Raw genomic sequence first — 22050 nt, 5'->3', positions numbered from 1 at the left:
TCCCTTTCCTCCATCCCCTCCCTTAGCTGGAAAATAGTCCAATACATGTTAAATATGTTGAAATACATGTTAAATCCAATATATGTATACATATATATATATACAGTTATCTTGCTGCACAAGAAAAATCAGATCAAGAAGGAATAAAAAGAAAAACTAAGAAAGAAAACAAAATGCAAGCAAATAATGACAGAGAGAGTGAGAATGTTGTATTCTTAAAAAAACATGTTCCCATGGTTCTCTCTCTGGGTATAGATGGCTCTCTTCATCACTGCACAAGTGGAACTGGTTTAAATCATCTCATTGTTAAAGATAGCCACATCCATCAGAATTCATCATCATATAGTCTTATTGTTGCTGTGTATAATGGTCTCCTGGTTCTGCTTATTTCACTTAGTATAATGATTCTTAAATTATAGTTCTTTGATCTGTTTTTCAGGTTATTTTTGATTAGAGATAGCTTATAATCTTTTCTTTTTTCCAATCTTATAAAGTTTCAATCTTCTAAAGATTGTCTTATGAAAGTCATTAAATTCCATTTGGTCCATTCTAATTTTCAAAGAATATGTTACTTAGGTATGGGTTTATGTCTTTTGTACTAAAGCTCATTAAATCTTACTCCAAAATTTTCCTTTCTAGTTCAAATTCTTTACTCTTGCACTCTCATTTCTTTTGTAGCATCGTTTTAAAATTTTTAAAAAACCTCAAATTTCTTGATTCATTTTCTCTAGCAATGCAAATTGTCCTTGTGACCAAGTTATACTTTACTTTGAGGCTTTGTTTGGGGATATTTTGAAGTTTTAATTCTTTTCTGAATTTGTGAGATCCCTGATAACCATAAAAATTTGTGACTTTTTGTTAGTTTGTTTACTAATTCTTCTCATCTTTTCTGCATTTTGGGACTTTGTGTTAAGGCCAACTTCTAAGAATTTTTTTTGATAGAATGGCAAGTCCTTGTATTGTCCTGGTTTGTATTCTCTGGGTTCAGCTATTGCTTTCCCTGGTGTTGAATGTTGTATTATCTAAGGACCTCAGGGGCAGCTTAGGCCAGGGAGGTATAAGTTTTTAATAGACCTTAAGTGGTTTTTATTTAGATCATGATCTGATTAATGTAACTGAATTTTCTAGGCTGCAGACCTTAGTTTGGGTCTTTTTAATGCAATTAAAGACTTGCTCCTGAAGCTTTGGTTCACTTGCTGGTCTCATTTTTGGTAAGTTATCTGAGAGCACTGGCAAGTTCACATCAGCATTGTTGGCCTCCCCCTGAACTTAATGCTAGGGATAGATAACCTTTTTGATCAGAGCTATTGTCCTGCCCAAGATGCTTTTCCTAAAATGCCAAGCAAACAAAACCCTCTTTTTAAAATCACAGTAATACAGGTTTTTGATATGTCAACTTTTTGGGCCATCAATGAAAAATCATTGCACAGACATTATCTAAAGGTAATAGAGCTATTATATTGTTAGGAAGTTAGATCTTAGCTTAAAGAAGGAGGTTTAGTAAATAGGTGCAGATTTAGCAAATAGGAGTATTTTAATCAAACATTAACTTCATATATGCTATCAATCTAAGAGAAAACACCAACTATCAAATATATGCACTAAACCAGTTATTTGGAAAACAACCTTTAGGTTTCTGGAATGTATTTGAAATAGACTGATCCCCCAAGAATTCAAAAAAAAAAAACAACAATCAAAGTAGCATACTGAAATATTGTTGACTGTGAAGAAATGACTCTTCAGCACAGGGCAAAAAATGAATATGATCACAGAGTCCAAGCCCCATAGCTAACAAAGCTGTGGTCTCTTACTTTGCTATAGGAAGTTGTGCTTTGTCAGTCATTTTCTTGTATATAAGTGAAGAAATGTGGAAGAAATAGCAAGAGACTGAGTAGAAATGAAAGAAGATAAGTGAAAGTAAGTAGAAGCAATAAAATAGTTGAGATTGTAATGGAAGAAGGTACCCAGATGTTTTGGTGGTCATATTGTCAACAACAAGAAAGAGGGATGAAGACTAGATATTCAGAAAATGGAGATAGTTAACAACTTTTCCATGAAACAAAAATGTAATAATTGTCACAATTATAGTGACAGGGTGGTAGAAAGAATGCTCAAGATCTTTGATTCTTTACTCTCTCAACTCCCATGTCTACTCAGCTATCAAAGTAATCTTCCTAAGTCCTATGATCACATCACTCTCCTACTCAATAAACTCCATGGTTCCCTATAACCTTAAAGATCAAAAATAAAAATTTCTGTTTGACATTAAAGCTCTTCATAAATTACCCCTCCCTCCAAAAAAAACTTTCCATTCTTGATGACTTTTAGATTTGGGGAACCCAAAGGAAATTAAGATTTCTGATGGTCAGAGAGTTAAATGAGGTCTAGTGGCAGGTTTGGGGTTCAGGGTTTTGGTGCAAGGGTAGGGAGTTTTGGAAACTCCTTTCTGGTGGTGCAAGAAGTTACAGACCCAAAAACCTAGATTGATAAAACAGGTTTATTATGGGAATTGGAAATAAGGTTGAAGTCTAGTTAGGAAATAGGTGAGAGTAAAGAGAGGATAGCACTGGAAACAGTATTCCAGTGGGTAGAGGCTCCTTGGGATGCCAAGCATGGTATAGCTAGCATATTTGGAACCTCTGAAAAGAGAGGATTTTAGTTTGGCTCTTTTTATAATGATTTAGCTAAAGGGGGCCCATGGATGGAGTCCCAATTTGGCTTCTGCCGGGTTTCAGCTATGGCTAGAATTTGAATTGAATTCAATGAGTTTCTGGACTGAGCCGACCCCACCCAGATAACAAAAATGAAACTGTGCTTGGGGTGGAATCCCCTCACTGAGGCAGAGTTGAAGGAGATTTTCTCCTTTAAGGATTTTCAGAGTTTCAGGGTACCCTCTTCATTCTTAGATTTTATATTTCCATAGTCTTCAATGCAATGTCACTGCCTGCTTTGTTGTTCCTCTATCTCTTGACCCCCAGCATTTTCAATGTTTGTACTATGAATTTGATCGCTCTTCGTCATCTCCATTTCCTGGCTTTTCTAGTTTCCTTGAAGTCTGCGTTAATATTCCACCTTCTTCAGCAAACATTTCCTGATTCCCTCTTAATTATACCGCCTTACCTCTGTTGATTATCCCCAGCTTAACCTTTATAGAGCTTGTTTTTACATAGTTGTTTACATGTTGTCTCTTCATTACACTGCAAATTCCTCAAAAACAGATAGTGCTATTTTTCTTTCCGTGTGTCTGCAGTGCTTGATGTAGCACTTGGCATATAGAATGTGTGTAGCAAATTCCTATTGACTGACTGGCAGAAATGCAATAGAAACCATAGTGCTAATCAGCTCTGTCATTAGTGAACATGTCTAGCACCAAAATGGTTTGCTTATGTAGTTTGACAAGTTGAGGGGGGTTGTCTGCTTTCTTCTGAGAGCTCATTTTGGTTGTATTCTTTCTCTGGAGCAAGTTTACAATGCTAATATAATTGGGCTTTTCTGGCAATATTCATTAACTTTTACTTTGTCAGTTGTCAATGAATCAAATCATCCTGGGTTTGAGAGTGATAAGGGCAAGTTGAATTTTGCATGTGCAAGTGCTGTAGGTTCCCACAAAATAAATTATGTGGTGATTGGGAAATTTCATTACTTTAGTCTTACACAGGTGCTTTGCTTTTTGATTACAGAGCACAAACTAATGCCAACACTTTACAACTATTAATTTATGAATTTTAAGATTTATTAACCTATTTTATATATCCTATCATCTTTTTATATCAGCAGTGAAAGATCAGTTTTATAGGCTTGCCAGAGGGTTGAAAAGCTGTCGCATTACTAGATCATTGTAGAGTCTGACCTAATGAAGCAGACTAGGTTAGTGATTAGGAATATATTTTACTCTTTCCTTGTTTCCTAGTTATATCTCACTTAGCCAATCTCTGGACAAGAGAATTATTCAGACTGTGAGATGTTGTTGCAGAAGAGATTTTAAAATAAAGGTGGAATATCAGAAAGATACCATATAGCTCTTTTAATCCATTATAATTTTGAAGATACAGTTTTTAATATTGTTTATGTCTAGAATTCTGTTCAAAATCAAACATGAGGGAGCATTTAGAGGAAGCTGTGTCTCTCATGTCAGTAGAAGTGTCATCACAGATTAATTCTTTAATCAATCATTTAATGTTGGAGTTAGAAAAGACTTTTACAAATTATCCAGTCCAGCCCTCTCATTTTGAAGATCAGGAAAATGAGACATAGAGAAAAATAAGTTACAGTCAGGGCTAAAACCCAGCTCCATTGCCTCTCAGTCCAGTGCTTTCCTTTATAGCTCATTAATTCTTCTGATACTGATACTAAGCCATTCCCCAAACATTTGAACATAAATTCTTAAAATGGGAAGGAAGGAGAAGGAAGGATGGAGAGGAGAAAGATTCAGAGAGAAAAAATTAAAGAGGGAGGAGGGAAGAAGGGAGAGCTAGAGAGGGAGAGAGGAAGAGAGGGTAAGAGGAAGAGAAGGAGAGGGAAAGATAGACTGACTTCACATGCCACAAACAAAAAGGGCAAGATACCTAGAAGATGGGGATGTAAGTTGACCATCTTCTTAAACATTTTCCAATTGCAATTTCTTTTCCACCAGAAATATTTATGTGACCCCATCTTTGTAGGTATAAAAAATAAGTATATAAATCAAACATTTACTGATAAGTCAGTTTTGCAATCTCCACATTCAGTTATGAGAGACCCTATATGGAGTCGTGACCCACAGTTAAGAAACTTTGCAATAGAGCAATTTTGTGCTCTATTGTTTGATAACAGAAACAGATATTTTAATAGTACTGATAAAGCAAAAGACCGACAGAAGCAACAATAAAGCTGTATGTTTTTTGGAGAGCAAGAATACAGCTACCCTTTATCTTCATCTTCAGCAGATCACAATAATTCATGTGCACACCAAAAAATCACTTGCTTCAGCCTTTGATTTGCTAATTAGTTTAATGGATAGGTGGCCTTATTTCTGTCTGGAGGACACATAGCTGCAATACTTCATTCTATCTTTGCGAGAAAGAGGCTCAAAGCCAAAAAGCAAACTGGCATCAGAAAGACAGTCAAGAATTTCTTTGTTATGTCCTTTCTATACCAGTTATATTGTATCCACCTTCACCAAAAATGACATCTTCAGCACATCTTAATAATTCATTCCCTGAAATGGTCATCAAGGGAAAGTTAAATTATAATAAGAGTATCATCCAAGAGTTATATCCAGGATTTTAGAATCTATTAGGGTTCATCATCTATTTAAAACCACTGCTCATGAGCCCTATTTTTCTATGATACCAACTCTAAGGCAGAATTCAATAAAGTGACATTATGTTAAAGCAAAAGGGCATATATTAAAAATGTCATGCAAGGTAAATTACAGAACGATTATTTAAAGAGGAGAATAGCTAGCATTTATATAAAGATTAAGGTTTGAAAAAAAGTTCATGTGTTAGATTCATTTGATTCTCACAATCACCTTTTGAGGATGGTGCTATCATTATCCTTAATTTATAGATAATGAAATTGAGGTTGAAAGAGTTTGCTCTTGGTCACACAATTACTAAATGTCTGAAGTGGAATTCTGTCAGGTCTTCCTGATTCCAGCTTCAGCATTCTATCTACAATGGGGACCTATCTTTTTTCCCCCATTTCCCAACACCGTTTCCTCATACATTTCTAGCACTAGGAAGGGCCAAGACTTTGTGTCTCTGAATCCATGTTCTGCAATCATCTTTATGCAATATTTCTTCACTCAATTCTGTATCTCCAGTCTGGAAATCCAGCTCCCATTTTAGTTACTGATTGCTATTTACTCTTTGACCATCTTCATTGCCCATACTTACCTTTCTCCAGTTCTACCTCTGATTATGAGAACTATAATTAAATCAATCCTATAAATCATGAAAAAAATCCCATTTTACCCATCATCCTTGTCATTTCCTTAGCCAAAACACCCTTCCCTAAATATTACTTCTTTATATGTATTACTTTAAAAAATTGGAACATAATAAAAAAAATAGAACATAATAATTATTTTGAACCTTGTATTTGTTTTTCCATTGCTAAGTAAAGTATCTAGAACATAGTAAATATTTAATACTTGTCTTTTCATTTTTTTCATTCATTTATTTGTGCTAACTCATCAGCATAGCTCTCTGATGAAGGAAACAGAATGAGTGTAATGATTTGAGTGGTGGTTAAAGTGAGTGGTTGAGCTAAAATCTAGCTCATTAGAAGATGGTGTTTAAGAACTTGAGTGATTAATTCTCAGAGCCTATAAAGAACTGCTTTCCTGACACTAGAATGGTTAAAACTCACTATTTGTAAAGTACTACCACGGTATTTTCCTAAGTCTGACATTGATGTGAGTAATAAAAACTCCTGTTAGTACTGGCAAAAGCTAGATGCAAAGATAGTTATTAACTTTGAATCCATTACTTTTCTCTTCTTCATCTTACATTTATTTCTCCGCCTTTGCCCACTCAATCTTTCCAGCTTCCCATTTGTGGGCAGCCATGTCTGTACACAGAAATTTAGTAATGTAGTATAGAGTATTTCTCTTTCAATGAGTTTAGTATTGTAGAAACTTAAAAGTTATTTAAAAATGATCCTATACCAAAATAATTCAGATTTACATGGTGTTTCAAAGCTAATAAAAACCTTCTTTAGGAGAATTCTATAAAACATGTAGTGTAAATATAATATTTCTACTTTACAAATGAGAAAACTTAGGTACAGAAAAGTAGTTCCCTTACTCACAGTCGTATATAGTAAATGACAGAGTTAGTGTCAGCAGGCAAATTTATATTCTTTGATTACAAATCTGGTGCTTTTCCTTTTAGAATGTACTGATTTCATTATGTTAACATTTTATACAAATTTCAGAGTTAAACTAAATTAAACCTAAAATGTATACACATTTAAAGAATTAATCTTCACCGGACTAAAACTTGGCATATACATATATGGATAGACATGCATATATATGAATTGTCCTTAAAACTTAAGACATATTGTGGAATATACTTAAGAAAGGCTGCTAAAAGAGTTGTGTATTGCAAAACTAATCCAAAGAGTTTTAAATTGAGAAGCAAGTTGAGATAGAAAAATGTCCAAGGATTTCTACCAAATTTAAATACACATGTTGAAAATGTAGATATTAAGTGGAAGAAATTAAAGATAATGAAGAGCAGAACAAAGAGAACATTGTATACAGTAATAGCAATATTGTTTTTTAAAAACAATTTTTAGTGAATGAATCATTTTGACTATTATAAATACCCAAATTAAGCATAAAGGACATATGAAGAAAGATGCTACCTGCTTCCACAGGAAGAAGTGATAAATATAATTATGTATAGAATTATTTTATACACACACACACACACACACACACACACACACACACACACCTATTTGTTTCTAATGGTGGCCATCTCTAAGGCAAGGGGGAAGGAAAGAAAAAAAGAAATTTGCATGATAACTTTATTGTATATTTAAAAGAGATAGCAAGTTGTGCATGGTAGAATTGCAGTTTCAAGGCAATCATTTTTTAAAAAATTATACTGTTTTGGAAATACATGTTTATTCCATTAATTAAAAATAAAATTAAAAAAAAAGAGAATAAAAAAGAGTGAAGAAAATATACTAGGGGAAATTAAAGAGAGGAAGTATTGGGGGAAAATCTCATTTAATTGGTGTGTATAAATAAAAATTGATAATACATTCCACTCAACAGGGAAAAGGAAGAATAAGAGAGTAAGTATCTTAAAAGAGAAATTGTTTTTAAGCTAAGGAAACTCATCATAGAAAATGGGTTTTGAGGAGGTGTTCAAAAATAAAAAAAAGAGAATTAAAAACTTATTAGGCTTTTAATAAGGCAAAAGGAATGTCAGGGGAATAGAAGCATAAGATTATGTCAAATCTAGACTTTTCTCTTTTTTCTCTTATTTCTTTTTCTTTTTCTCTCTTATAACACTTTGCTTTAAAAAGAAGTAGAAAAAAGATAAAGAAATGTATAAGAAAATAAGATGGAAAGAAATAAAAAAGAATAACAATTTTAACTGTGAATGTTAATGGCATAAATTCATCCATAAAATGAAAGATACAGCAAAATGGATTAGAAAGTAATATGCAACATTATATTGATTACAAGAAACATACTTGGAACAGATAAATATAAACTTAAATAAGTGGACAGTCATAATCTCAGACAAAGCAATAGCAAAAATACATTTAATGGGGAAGTATTATAGACAATGAAATTATATCAATATATACATATAGATATATAAAAAATAGCATCTAAATACTTAAATGAAATGTTTCATGAGTTATAAGGGTAAATGAATACAATTATAATAATGTATCAACTCAAATTATCCCTCTTAGACCCAAGTAAAGCAAAACAAAAAATAAGGAAAAATGGAATATACTTTAGAAGGTTAGATTTGAGACTTCTGAAAATTATTGAATGGTAATAGAATGGAATATATCTATATCTCAATTATATATGACACATTTATAAAATTTGATAATGTATTAAAGCATAAAGGTCTCACAAACAAAAACAAAAACAAAAACAAAAGCAGGTGTTATTTTTGTTTCTCTCAGAATGAAAGTGATAAAGGCAATAGGGTTGATCTGTGAAAAGCAAGTATATTAATGAACTGCTAATGGAGGTGTGAACTGATCCAGCCATAATGATGAATTCCTGAAGATATGATTAGAAACAATTCCAGGAAAAGATAAAAGGCTAGTTGTCTAAAAGGGCCAGTATCTGTGTACAGAGAATTCATCAAACAACTGGGATTAGAAAAAATGGTTAGAGAAAACTAGAAACAAAATTGGCTAATGGAAGATACATACAAAAACATTGCTAGTACTGTAAGAACAGTGTCAGGAGTATTAAATGTTGGATATATTCAGGAGAATAAATCCATAAATGATGAAAATATTTTGTTTTATTTTATTCTTAGCTGTATTTGGAAAAGGAAGGTAGGAACTATTCTTTTGAGTTGGAGTACAATTCAATTTCTTTCGTTTTCTTGGTAAGATTAAGTGACTTGCCCAGGGTCACTAATAAATGTTTGGATTTAGATTTGAACTTGGGTCTTCCTGACTTCAAGATCAGTGCACTAATTATTGTGCAACCCAGTTACCCCTAACAGTTCAATGTCTGTCTAGAGTCATATTTTTTCCTTTAAGGAAGCTAATACTTAGGCTGAAAAGGACAGAATAAAGTGAGTATTTGGGAGTTAAAACCTAAAATGATTTGAGAGAAAGGAAGAAGTACCTAGACGCTCCTAAGTTTAAGTTTTTATGCTCTGGTGACCTATATCTTAGTTCATTAAAAAAAAAAAAACTGCTGCATATGATTGTTGACTTACTGTCCTTGGTCTTTGAAAGATTGAGCACAAAAGAGATACCATCATAAGACTAAAGAAGGGCAAAGGCTTTCTTGGTTTTCAAAAAAAAAAAAAAAGAAAATATGTAAATTTTATATGCCAGTGATCTTGACTTTTATTCCTGGTAAATGTCTAGAAAGTATCTTCAAAGGAAAGCTTAATGAATATCTAGAAAAGAAAACACTGATAACAAAGAAGCAATATGACCTTGTAAAAAAAAAGTCACAGCAATCCTAGTTGCTTATTTTGAAAAGATTACAAAACTGGTTATTCTAAAAAAATCAAACTCTGTACCAAATAATATGCCTTGCTAACTTTCTTTTCCCTGCTTGGTACCTTAAAAGTGGCAAACTTTACAAGATGCTTTATTTTTCTTCCAAGGAGGATCTTAATAAGACTGAAATGCTCATATCTAAAATAGAATACCTTCATCATCAACCCTACTTTTGGAACTTCCTACATTCGTTGCCAGGTCTACGAACAAGCAACTTACATCCTGAGTATGGGCTCCAGGTTTTGGCACAGTTTTTGCAGACAATTCTAAGGTAAAGCATAATTCAGTTAATTTTGTGTTAATTATTTAGCATGTATTTGAAGTTCTTTGAATTGATATTTTGTGAAGGGACTCCATTTTAATGTTTTTGTTTGAATCCAAAAGTTGTTCTTCAAAGTAATTTTCCTTCCTATGGAAGTTTATTTTTTCCCCCTTCATATATCTTGAAAATGTGAGAATAGTATTTTGCTGTAAAACATTAAAAGAGCTAGCTTGATATGGTGCCTGACTATGGAGCAGGACTATTGATTTTTTGAACACCTACAAAATACAATTTATTACCTGTTAACATTGCTTTGGGACAAAAATTTATTGCCTTCTAATCTTATTCTTTAGAAAAATATTAATTGGTAAATATTGTGACTCTGTGGATGTTGTTATCTAGTAATGGGGGGGGGATAAATAACAAATTCGTAAAAAAGCTATTCATAAGGGTCTTTGTCCATTATCTTCATTTTTAGGATGAGGAACTTAAAACCTAGAGAGTTGAAGTCTTCTCCTACTTACATAGTTTATTAGTGCCTCAGAACTAAGACCCAGGTTTCCTCATTTTTAGTTTATTCATATTTTTTTTGCTAGTACCTTGCTTCAGGTCAATTAGAATCCTCATCATACTTCCATTATGAAAGTTCATGATATACTTTGTTTATTTAATATTGTTCTGCCCTGATTAAATCCATTAGTGAACATTCCTTTAGTTCATTCACTCTGTACACATTCGTTGATCATTTACTATGTGCATGGCAGTGAAAATGTTTTTAGATTTCTCATGTCTTGAATTTTACATAAGAGACCCAAGGTTTAATCAACCCAATTATAGGCTGACACTTGTAATCAAGGCATAAGAGTTTGAGACTAAGAAATTATTATATAATACAATAAGAATGCATACAGAATCCTGTGCCATTGCCGGGCCGATTAAAAGTATATTAGTATTTAGAACTATAAGGCTTTTAGAGCTAATCTACTCCGAATCATAGAAATCCAGAATCTCTAAATAGGACAAGATTTCACAAAGCATTTAGTACAATTCATCTTTGTTTAAGAACTCAGCAAACCTGATAGAAGATCAACCAGCCTTCTTGAAAACTTCTAGTGAGGGTAAAGCAATTTCATCTAAAGGTAGTCCATACAACCTATTAGTAAATTTCTCCTTGTCACTGGAGCTAAACAAAGAAGTCTTTTCTACCAAACAATTCTTAAAATATATGAAAACAACTGCTATGATCCCTAAATCTTCTTTTCAGGATAAGTGTGTCTACTTCTTTTAGTTGATTTTCATATTGTGTGATCTTGAAGCTCTTTATGATCTTGGTTGAAAAAAAATGTAAACTAGCACAGGCCAAGTAAAAATCCCTGTGCTTTCCACCAAATTCTTCCTTTTAAACTGACACTGAAGTACTTTTTGTGTCCAGCTATTCAACTTCTTCTATATTCACCTAATTTTCAGTCATTTTGTTCAGGTCTCTGAACAATTTAAACAAAACAACATGAAAGACTTTTGCAAATAATTTGCTAAAGTTTAGATGAACTAAATTCATCATTATTATATTATCAGGGTATTCCTGTGTACATATCTTATTAATGAATAAAATACACTTTTTTCTGGCATGTCTTGTTCTTGGTGAATCCATGCTGGCTCTTACTTGTCATGATTTCCTTTTCTTCTATCTATTCATTATTACTTTGATAATATATTCTAGAAATTCCAGAATTTGCTAGGAATTGAAATCAAATCCAGTGTTCTATGGCTTCTAGACTGGATTCCTTTCCTTTCTTCTTGTTCTTGTTACTTCTTCACCTTTTTTATTTTTTCTTGAATTGGGTTATTTGTCCTTTTACAATTAAGTTCAATTAGGTAAATAATATAATTATTTCTTTTGTTATCAATGATTGTTCATTGATTTCTCAGGTAGTTTAGCAATCTTATATTCCAATTCTGTCAGTATGGAGGATGCTTTTTTCATCAAAGGGATCTAGGTATTCTCTTATGTCCCTATTGTTTTGAGTTAATTCCTTATTAGGCATTTTATTTTTCCTTTTCAGTCCAAGAAGAAAAACTTGTTCAGCATATGCACTTTTACCACTCAAACTCAAATTTTGGTTCAGGTCCTTATCATCTTTTAAGTTCATTATGATTACCTTCAAATTAGTTTTCCTTCCTCAAATCTCTCCTGACTCCAATTTATTCTACCCACTAATGTCACAGATTTCACTATGTCATTCTCCCACTCAGTTAACTCCATTTGGCTTCTTCTTTTTTCTAGGATGGAATATTTGTTTACCTTTAATAATACTTCAAAACTTGTCCCTAACTTCTTTTTTTAATATCATTGTACATTGCTTCTCCTCCTGCATTCCATGATCTGTCCAAATTAGATGCTCTAATAGAATATTTCATATCCAATGTCTGTCTTTGCACTGGTTGCCTTTGTGCTGCTGCTGCTGCTGCTGCTACTATGCTACTACTATGATGATTACTCCCACCACCACCACCACCATCACCACCATTACCATTCTACCAGCACCATCACAACCACTACCACCACCATTATCATCACTATTACTATTACAATTGCCATCACCAATACCAGCATGACTATGACTACAACTATTACTATGACTACTATTGCTACTACTATTACTATTACTAACTACTGCCCATCTCCCCTAGAAAGCAAGTAATCCAATAGAGGTTAAATGTTCAGTTCTTCTAAACACATTTCCACATTTATCATGCTGCACAAGAAAAATTAGGTCAAAGGGGGAAAAATGAGAATGAAAAAAATTAGCAAAGCAACTAACAACAACAACAAAAGGTGATCCTATATTTTGATCCACATTTAGTCCCCACAGTTCTTTCTCTGAATGCGGATGGCTCTCTCTATCACAAGATTATTGGAATTGCCCTGATCACATTATTGTTGAAAAGAGCCAAGTTCATCACAATTGATCATCACATCATCTTGTTGCCATGTGCAATGTTTTCTTGGTTCTAATCACTTCACTTAGCATCGATTCATGTAACTCTTTTAGGTCTTTCTGAAATCAGTCTTCTGATCATTTCGTGGTTCTCTATAACATCCATATACCATCTTATTCAGCCATTTCCCATCTGAGGGGCATCCACTCAATTTCTAGTTCCTTGCTACTACAAAAAGGACTATTATAAACATTTTTGCACATGTAAATCTTTTCCTCTTTTTAAAAAATGATCTATTTAGAATATAGACCCAGTAGAGACACGAGTAGATTAAAGGATATGCACAGTTTTATGGCCCTTTGGGCATAGTTCCAAATTGCTCTCCAGAAAGGTTGGATCAATTCACAACTCCACCAACAATTAATGTATTAGTGTCCTAGTTTTCCCAATCCCCTCCAACATTTATCATTTTTTCTTGTCATTTTAGCCAATCTGAGAGATGTGTGAAGTGGTATCTCAGAGTTGTCTTAATTTGCATTTCTCTAATCAATAGTGATTTAGAGCATTTTTTTTTATATGACTAGAAATGGCTTTAATCTCTTTATCTGAAAAGTGTCTATTCTTATCCTTTGACCATTTATCAATTAGGGAATGGCTTATAAAGAATCTCCTCTAAAATCATTGTGCTTATAAATTCTTTACATTTCCCAGGTAACTATACTTTTTAACTTCCAGTTTTGTTATGTAACAATGGAGTGCTTCTTTCATTACCCATTAGATGTTTCCCATGCATACAATAAGGTAAATGTCATTTGCTGTGTTTTTGTGTTTGGCAAAACAGCTTGCATTTCTCCCTCACAAACTCATTAGGTTTTACCTCATAAAACAGTCCACACATGATAAGTTAGAAAATACTTTCTGTCAGTGGGAGTCCATAGCTAGCATCTTCCTCTAAGGGGAAATGGAAGCTTCCTCAACATCTTTTTTGACCTTAGTAGTTTTCAATTATTTATTTATTTATTTATTGGAGGATAGCTGGGCTCCAGTAAACAAATAAGAGGAGGCTGAAGATAGATGAGAGAAGGGGAATTATTTGTTATGTTTGTTCCTATTTTAACAGTAAAGAAGTAAATGGTTAAGTGGCAGAAATGGTGGGAATAAGGAAAAAATTAGTTAGTGAGATAAAACTTTAATTTTTGGGGTAGCATTTTTGCTAATCAATGGAAGGAAAAAAAAGCCAGTGTTTAGGTGAGTCATTTACTATTCCACTGCATTGGGGCAAAAACTTATTGTTTTATAATCACACTTCATGCTTCAAGAAAATATTCATATTGTGACTATGTATGTATTGACTAGTGAAAACTAGTAAAAAAATCCTGAATAGCAAGAAAACAACTTTCAATAAAGAGCAGAAAGCAAATTATGACAATGTTAGAGCTCAAGATCATCTGTGTTTCAGAGAAAGTGGCTCCAATATATTTCTATAAGATATGATCAATAATATTTATTTTATTTAATTAATTTTTAAAAAAAAGTAGTATTTTATTTTTCCTAATACACACAAACATAGTTTTCAATATCCACGTTTAAAAAACCTTGTGTTCCAAATTTTTTCCCCTCTCTCACTCTCTTTCCCTCCTCAAAACAGCAAGCAATATGATATAGGTTAAACATGTATAATTCTTTTAAACATATTTCCATATTCATCATACTATGAAAGAAAAAATCAGATTAAAAGGAAAAAAAAGAGAAAGAAAAAAACACAAGCAAATAAACAATAGAGAGAAAAAAGATGAAAATACTATGCTTTAATCTACCTTCAGTCTTTATAGATCTCTCTCTGTATGTGGATGGCTTTTTCCACCCCATGACTATTGGAATTGACTTGAATCAATGCATGAACAATAGATTTCAGCAAAGCCCTTGCAAAATCTAATGAATTCATGTTCTTTGTTAAAAAGTATTGTGACATTAAGAACAGATTTTCTTTTTTACTTACTCTCTCCTGAAACTAAAGAAATACAAATTAAAAAAAAGAGAAACTTAATGTTTTAAATTCTCATATGCCTGTATGTGTATTATAAAAATAGCTGGAGGTATGTTGTCTATTAAGAAAGCAGTAATAAGAATTCATGTCTACTATGAATCAAGCATGAAACAGTGAATATAATGCAGGACTTGGAATAAGAAAAACCTGGGTTAAAATCCTATCACTGATGTTTTAGTAGTTGTATGCCTAAGAATAAATGAGTCTCTTAATCTCTTCAAACCTCAGTTTCCTCATTTGTAAGATGAGGATATTACTACCTTGATAATTTATTTTACAGTTATTGTGCAACTCATAAACATGAAGCTCTTTGAAGACTTTGTAGCATTCCATAAATATCTGTTGTTATTATTGTTAGTAATAATGAAGAAGGGACTCCGAAACTCTAAAAATCCTTGAAGGAGAAAATTTCCTTTAACTCTGCTTCAGTGAGGGACCCTGCCCAAGGGAAAGAAGACAGTTTCATTCTGTTATCTAGGTAGGGTTGCTTCAGTCCTGAAACTCATTGAATTCTATTCAGATTCTAACCCAAGCTGAAACCCAGCTTGTAGAACTCCACCCACTAGCTTCCTTCAGCGCGTAGCCAAAGCTCCTATTATGAAAGAGCCAATCTAAAATACTCTCTTTACAGAGGTTCCAAACATGTCATGCTAGGCCATGCTAGGCTATGCCATACTATGCCAAGGAGCTGCTGCCCGCTGGAATAATATTCTTTTTCAGTGTTATCCTCCCTTTATCCTTACCTATTTCCCTAACAAGACTTTATGCCTCTCTGTCAGGATTTCTAACCTTACTTCCCAATCCCTATAATTAATCAATCTAGATTTTTGGGTCTATAAATTCCTTTACAGAGAATCTCTGAGCCACCGGAAGGCAGTTCCCCCAAATTCCCTACCCTTGTGCCAAATCCCAAGGGGGTACATGGGAACCAAACCTCTCCATTTGGTTCCCTGAACCCCGAACCTACCACTAGACCTTTTCATTTAACTCCCTGACAACCAGAAACTCTAATTTCATCTTGGTTCCCTAAATCTAGACCTTATCCATAAGACACTGTCTTTGCTATTCCTGCCTTCAAGTACTTGTACCACTATCACATAGAAGTCATTTACATTCTATGTAATAATTGGCACTTAGCAAGAACTGAATAAATGCTTGTTATCTGTCTGATGACTTGACTGGCCTCATTGGGAAATTGCAGACAGATCCTTAGAGTTCATTTAATGGGAAAAATTGTACTGATCATCAGACTTTTCCAAAAGTTGGAGTCACTTCAAGAGCTTGTCTATTTTCACTAATTTCTAGAAAGATATAAAGGGAATTCCTATTGAGCTAGACTAGGAATACTTTAGAAATCCCTTTCAACTCTCAGTCAATTATTCTATAATATTCCTATTTTTACTATATATACAAGTATTTTCTCCTGATATGCTCACTTTTTCAAATCAGTTTGAACTTAGATAAAAATTAGAAATCAGACATTCCTATCATCAGTTTAGTACTTAATGGCCACAGGGCACAGAGGACAGAGCACTGGGTAATCAGAAAGAACTGAATTTGAATCCTGCATTGAACACTGACTAGTTGTGTGATTCTGACCAAGTCCCTTCCCCCTGTTTATCTCAGTTTCCTAAACTGTGAAATGGGAATATTGTTGCCAGGACCATTTGAAATCCTTAGCCCAGTGCCTGGCACACAGTTGAAGTTTAATAAATGCTTATTACTTTATAATCACACCTCAAGAAAAAATGCATATTGTCAGTATGTCTGGATTGATTGGTTAAAAACTAAATCCTGTCTATGAATAAAACAACTTGAAATGAAGAGCAGAAAGCAAAATCATGACAGGATGTTAGAGATCAAGGTCAGCTGCATGACTCAGAAAAAGTTGCTCCAATTTATGCCTATAATATATAATCTGTAATCTATTCCTATAATATATGAATGATAATATTTACAACACTGTTGCAATATCTGATGAGTTTGTGTTCTTTGTGCTACAAATTACTTAGTGGTGTGATTTAGGAGAAGGCATTTCAATATTAAATGTAGCGTTTAGGAGAGTAATTTCTGGTTCCAAATGGTGTGTTTGGGGTTTACTACCCAATGATGAGATTGTAGGCACCAAATGTTGGAGATCACAATGGACATCTTCTTTGGCAAAAGGTAGGTTTATTTAGGAAAAGGGGCCACAGACAACATGAAGAGATACAATAGATACCAGGAGTGGCAAACATGAAATAGAGCTAGGAGAGCATATAGCCAGTAAGGAAAGACTTTTTTTTTTTAAACAATGAATCATGGAAAAGACAAGTTCCCTAGCTGAACTCACAATTAACCAAGGGAAAGGGAATACTCCATGAGACTGGAGTATGCCCTTCGTTGGCAGGCTAAATAGCAAAAGAGATTTAGCACCTGAAAAGAGTTAGTTAATGATAAGAAGGAGAAAGATTAGAGGCATGGTGGGGGAGGAGAAGAGAGACACCATGAGACATGGTGAGGTAAGAAGAGAGATGCCATGAGGGATGAGGGAAGAGATACCACAAGGCAGAGTGTTGGGGCAGACTAATCCAAAGGGGTACAGCAAAGATGGTGTGAGCCATGGACAGATTTATAGGGGAAATTTAACCCCAGAAGTTAACGTAAATGTCTGACTGGACATATTGAGACAGGACTACCCACGAATTTCACAGAGGATGAGCTAAAATAAGAGTGCCCTTCCCTGCCTGTGTCAGGGAATAATTCCATCAGTGCTCCATCCAGTCCGTATCAACACAACCAGTTATTCAGGATCTCATCACTAAGTATTTTAGCATTGGAACAGCTTTTTCACTAACTTTCCCTTGAAACATGTTATCTTTGTCATTCTCTATTTTTTTTTCTATTTGCCATGAGACCAGCCTGATATTCTGTTATTCTGTAGAAATGTGAAAAAACCTTGATTTGAAGTTTGATTTTGCTGCTTTATATTAAAGCAGTAAATGATTCAGTGGATAGAGTGCTGTGCTGCAGTCAGGAAATCTTATGTTCAAATCCAGCTTCATACACTTTTTAGCTGTGTGAAGTTAGGCGAGTTGTTTAACCTGTTTGCCTCAGTTCCCTCAACTACAAAATGAAGATAATAATGGTACCCATATACTAGGATTGTTGTAAGGATCAAATGAGATAATATTTATAAGCACAGTGCTTGACACATAGTAGGTACTTAATAAATACATTCTTGTTTCCTTTCTTCTTCAATACTTGTGTCATCTTGGGCAAGTTGCTTCTCCCTTCTAGACCTCAGTTTTTCCTGTAAAATTTATAGGACTGAACTATATAATTTCTAAATTCTCTCTGGCTCAAAATTTTATGATCCTTGAAAATAAAAAAGTCTCCAAAACCTCAATTACTTAATTTACAAATATGAGAGGCTTATGTTATGTGATCCCAAACTGCTTTGATTCTAGGTCTTTTTATATCTTTTTTTAATTCAATGTCTGTGAATAATTAATCTCAGCCACATATAGGGGATATAACTAAATTGGTTATGTTAAGATAAATCCAATATTTTCAACTGTCTTCATTATAACTTATGCAACAATTGATTGGTTCACCTGCCTAACTCTGAGCAGTTAAATGATCAAACTAATGGAATCTACTATGCTGCTGCTTAGTTGTTTCAGTTGTAGATCCCTGACCTAATGCTGAAAGTTATGACTTTGGTGTTGGAGGAGACCAATAACCTTGTTAGAGGAGAACTCTGGGCTATTGGGTTTTTATCTGAACATTAATATACTTGCTATATTGTAGAGACCTTGATGTACTCATGGTATACCAAATTTGTGAAAGAATAATCTATATTATAATGAAATAATTCTGTATTTGACTTTTTGAATTCTTTCCTTACTGTAGCAGATTAATTGCTTGAGGTATGGAGAACCAATACTCATTAGCTTTGGATTTCACATAGTACTTTGTGTTATGATATTATTTTGTTTATCTTCATGTTTGTTTAAAACTCTGATAGAATTATTCTGGTTTTCATTGAATGAACAGTAATAAGCCTAGCCCAAGTTTGTGGCTCATTGTTTAGGGTTTTATGACTTAGAATAAGTGTGAATAGCAATTGTTTTCTGTTCTTTTTGAAAACTCTTCTTGGCCCAAGAAGGACCTAGTTTGTCTGAAGCCATGATCTTGGGCCTGAGAAAAACCTTAATTTAGAAAGACTAAGGTCATCCACTTCATCTTGGAACTTTATCAGTCATCTGGACTCCAGTGACTGAAAGAGATAGTGAGGCTGTGACTTTGGGTAGCTCTACTCTACTTAATCAAATTCATGGACAAGTCAAGATATCACTTCTTGATATTTTTGGTCATTTTAAGAAGTAAAGACCAACAATAAGAAGAAATGTTTTCCAAGGGCTCTACAGTCTTTATTTCATTACTCTACACACAGAAGGTATTTCATAAATATTTGTTCTATTAAATAGTGAATTAAACCCTTTTAGAAACAATATTTTAAGTAGATAGAAACTGAGGAATGAATAGATAAAGAATTTCTGAAACAGATGCATAATAATATGTATTTGAGTTGGGCATTAATTTTATTTGAAAATGATGGCTTTTCTCTCATTTTAATTCCAGTTCTTTAGCATCTCTAGAAGATTTGGATTGGCTACCAATAAACAAAACTTTCTCCAAGGCTGCTAAAATAGGACTAAACATGACCATTATGATGCTGGAATTTCTCCAGGAGGAAAAAGTGGAAGTTATTGGTAAGTACTTGTATAATTGTTACATATTAAATGTATAATATTGTAGAAAATATACAAGGAGATATGATCTAGAAACTTAATCTGGAAGACAGTACTTGCCCTTTCCATTTCCTAAAATGGTTTTGAAATCCAGGCCTTCCTATCTTGCCCAGGCTAAAAGTATAAGTCTAATCTCATTACTGATCTGAATGGGATCTGCCAAAATTCTGACTTCTTTTCTAACCTGGGCTTGATTTTCTCTCTTTCAACAACTTACTGACCCCTATTCTTGGGGGCTTACTGTAATGGGCTGAGGCTTGAGTTGATGCACTGAGGCCCCAAGCACATGAGGCTAAATAGTGATTGGACCATCCTCTATTAATATATATAGTTGGAGAAAGAATGGCCCCGCCTACTCTTTGTGCAAGTCCTGATGTGTTGTATAAGAAATGACGATTTTGTTGGGTGGAGGCAGGGGAGTGGAAAGGGAAGTGGAAAGAGAGACTGCTGGCTGGTGTCTTGTTGCAGCTGCACACATTGCTATCACGACCCTCCTTCACCTCTGATCCTTCTTCATCTTCACTAAGAATAAAGATCGATGATTTTCCCCTAACCTGAATTCCTGACTCCGACTGATTTTAAAATATGCAGTCATCACAGCTTACTATATACATGCAAAACTTAACTTGGCCACCCAATTGGCATGGAGTATTGCAGCTCATCATTTCCAAATTCAGTCTAGAATCTAGTCTTAGTCCAGACTCAGTCTTCCTGCTGACTGGGATTATAATCGTGTGTCATTATGCCCAAGTGTACTCTTTTGGGAAACAGAAAAATTATAAATAAGGTTTATTCTTATTTGTTATTACCTTGATAGAGAGTTTGTGCTATTACTTTGATATAGAGTTAGATTTCACTGTATACTAACAATTTCCTAAAAATCTAAGATGGTCATATATAGCAAAAAAAAAAAAATCTATGCTGATAGAGGATGATGTAAAAATGAGTAATCTATGATTTTGTCAGTGTAAAGATTTCTTACCATTACCATAAGCAATTATGAAAGTCATAGCTGACTCCTAAAAGTTGTTTGAAGCACAATGAGGTTGAACGATTTGCCCAGGATTCCATATCTAGTGTGAGAGACAGACTTTGAACCCACATTCCTGATTCTGTCTAGTGTTCTAATCATAATATAATGTTGCTACATTCCCTACTCCCATATCCACAATGAAATCTACATAAAAATTCTGAAACCTAATTTTAGCTGTATAAATCTTAGCAATGACTTGTGTTTATATGACTTTGTGTTGCTCACAAAATATTTGTACATGAGACAATGGCTATAATTTGTAATCTATAAAAACCTCCTAAATAGACTAAGTTTTCTTTACACTAAAAATAACTTGCCTCATCACCCTCTTCATTTACTTCTCTGAATTCTTTTGATCTACCAACTTATATATCCTAAGTTGTTAGTTAAGAATTCTTCACTCACTGCAGAGATTTTTCAGTGTGTGACCTATAAATAACAGGCCATAATTATGCCTATTAATGGTTAATTTCCTGTTGCTGACTCTCTTGACATGAGGCACAATCACAGCTAGAATGGCTGTATTCTCTTTCTCATGGGTATCAAGCTGCAAAGAAAAAAAAAAGCCACGTGAAATACCTCATTGGGTTAGGTTCAGTGACCTCAATTTGGCTAGCATCCATTTGGCATCCAGAATATTTGTGTATTGCCCAAATTGCATCAGTTGATTTACCTTATACTTGCAAATAGAATTGCAATTCAAGGTGTAATTAAAGAGAACTATTTTCTTTGAACATTTTTACTTCAGTTGCCAATGCTTACTACTCAGAGAATGAGATTATGTCAAAAAATTATATCTATAAACCAATGAAAGTTGTTTTAATTTCTCATCTTTAGGTGAATATGTTCTTCTAACTAAATGGAGTCAAACATGTTAGTGGGAAAAAATAAATAATTTCTGAGTCATTGGGGCTTACCAGTTCAATCATCATAGTCACTTAATTTGGTTATAAGAATAATTGAAATGTCTTCTTTAGCCTGCTATTAAGCAATAAATTTCTATGACCAATTTGTCACTTGTTGGCTATCAACCTTTTACGATTATTTTTGGGGTTTCTTTGCATCTTCCTTAGAGAACTAAATTCTGAATTAGTGTTTAAAGAAATGTCAGGATTTTTTTAGTTTTATGGTATGGTAGTAAAATCATTAGATTAGAAAAATCAAAAACTATAAAATCACAAGATGTAGGATCTTTAAAATTCACTCTGTAAGTGATATTTGAGTCTATGAGAGCTGATAAGGTAATCAAATAAGA

The 22050-nt window shown here is 33.7% G+C and overlaps 1 protein-coding gene across 1 annotated transcript in view; it reads left to right on the top strand.

Annotated features, from left to right (window-relative positions):
- ABCA13 (ATP binding cassette subfamily A member 13) overlaps positions 1-22050 on the top strand; it is a 551934-nt gene that overhangs the window by 60953 nt on the left and 468931 nt on the right. Inside the window, exons 6-7 of the mRNA XM_051984384.1 lie at positions 9825-9988; positions 19593-19723. Coding sequence (XP_051840344.1) covers positions 9825-9988; positions 19593-19723 — 295 coding nt within the window. The remainder of the gene's footprint in view (positions 1-9824; positions 9989-19592; positions 19724-22050) is intronic.

Source organism: Antechinus flavipes, chromosome 1, assembly GCF_016432865.1.
Source record: "Antechinus flavipes isolate AdamAnt ecotype Samford, QLD, Australia chromosome 1, AdamAnt_v2, whole genome shotgun sequence".
Lineage (NCBI taxonomy): Eukaryota > Metazoa > Chordata > Mammalia > Dasyuromorphia > Dasyuridae > Antechinus > Antechinus flavipes.
The sequence above is the reverse complement of the archived record's forward strand: the minus strand, read 5'-3'. Positions and strand labels throughout refer to the sequence as shown.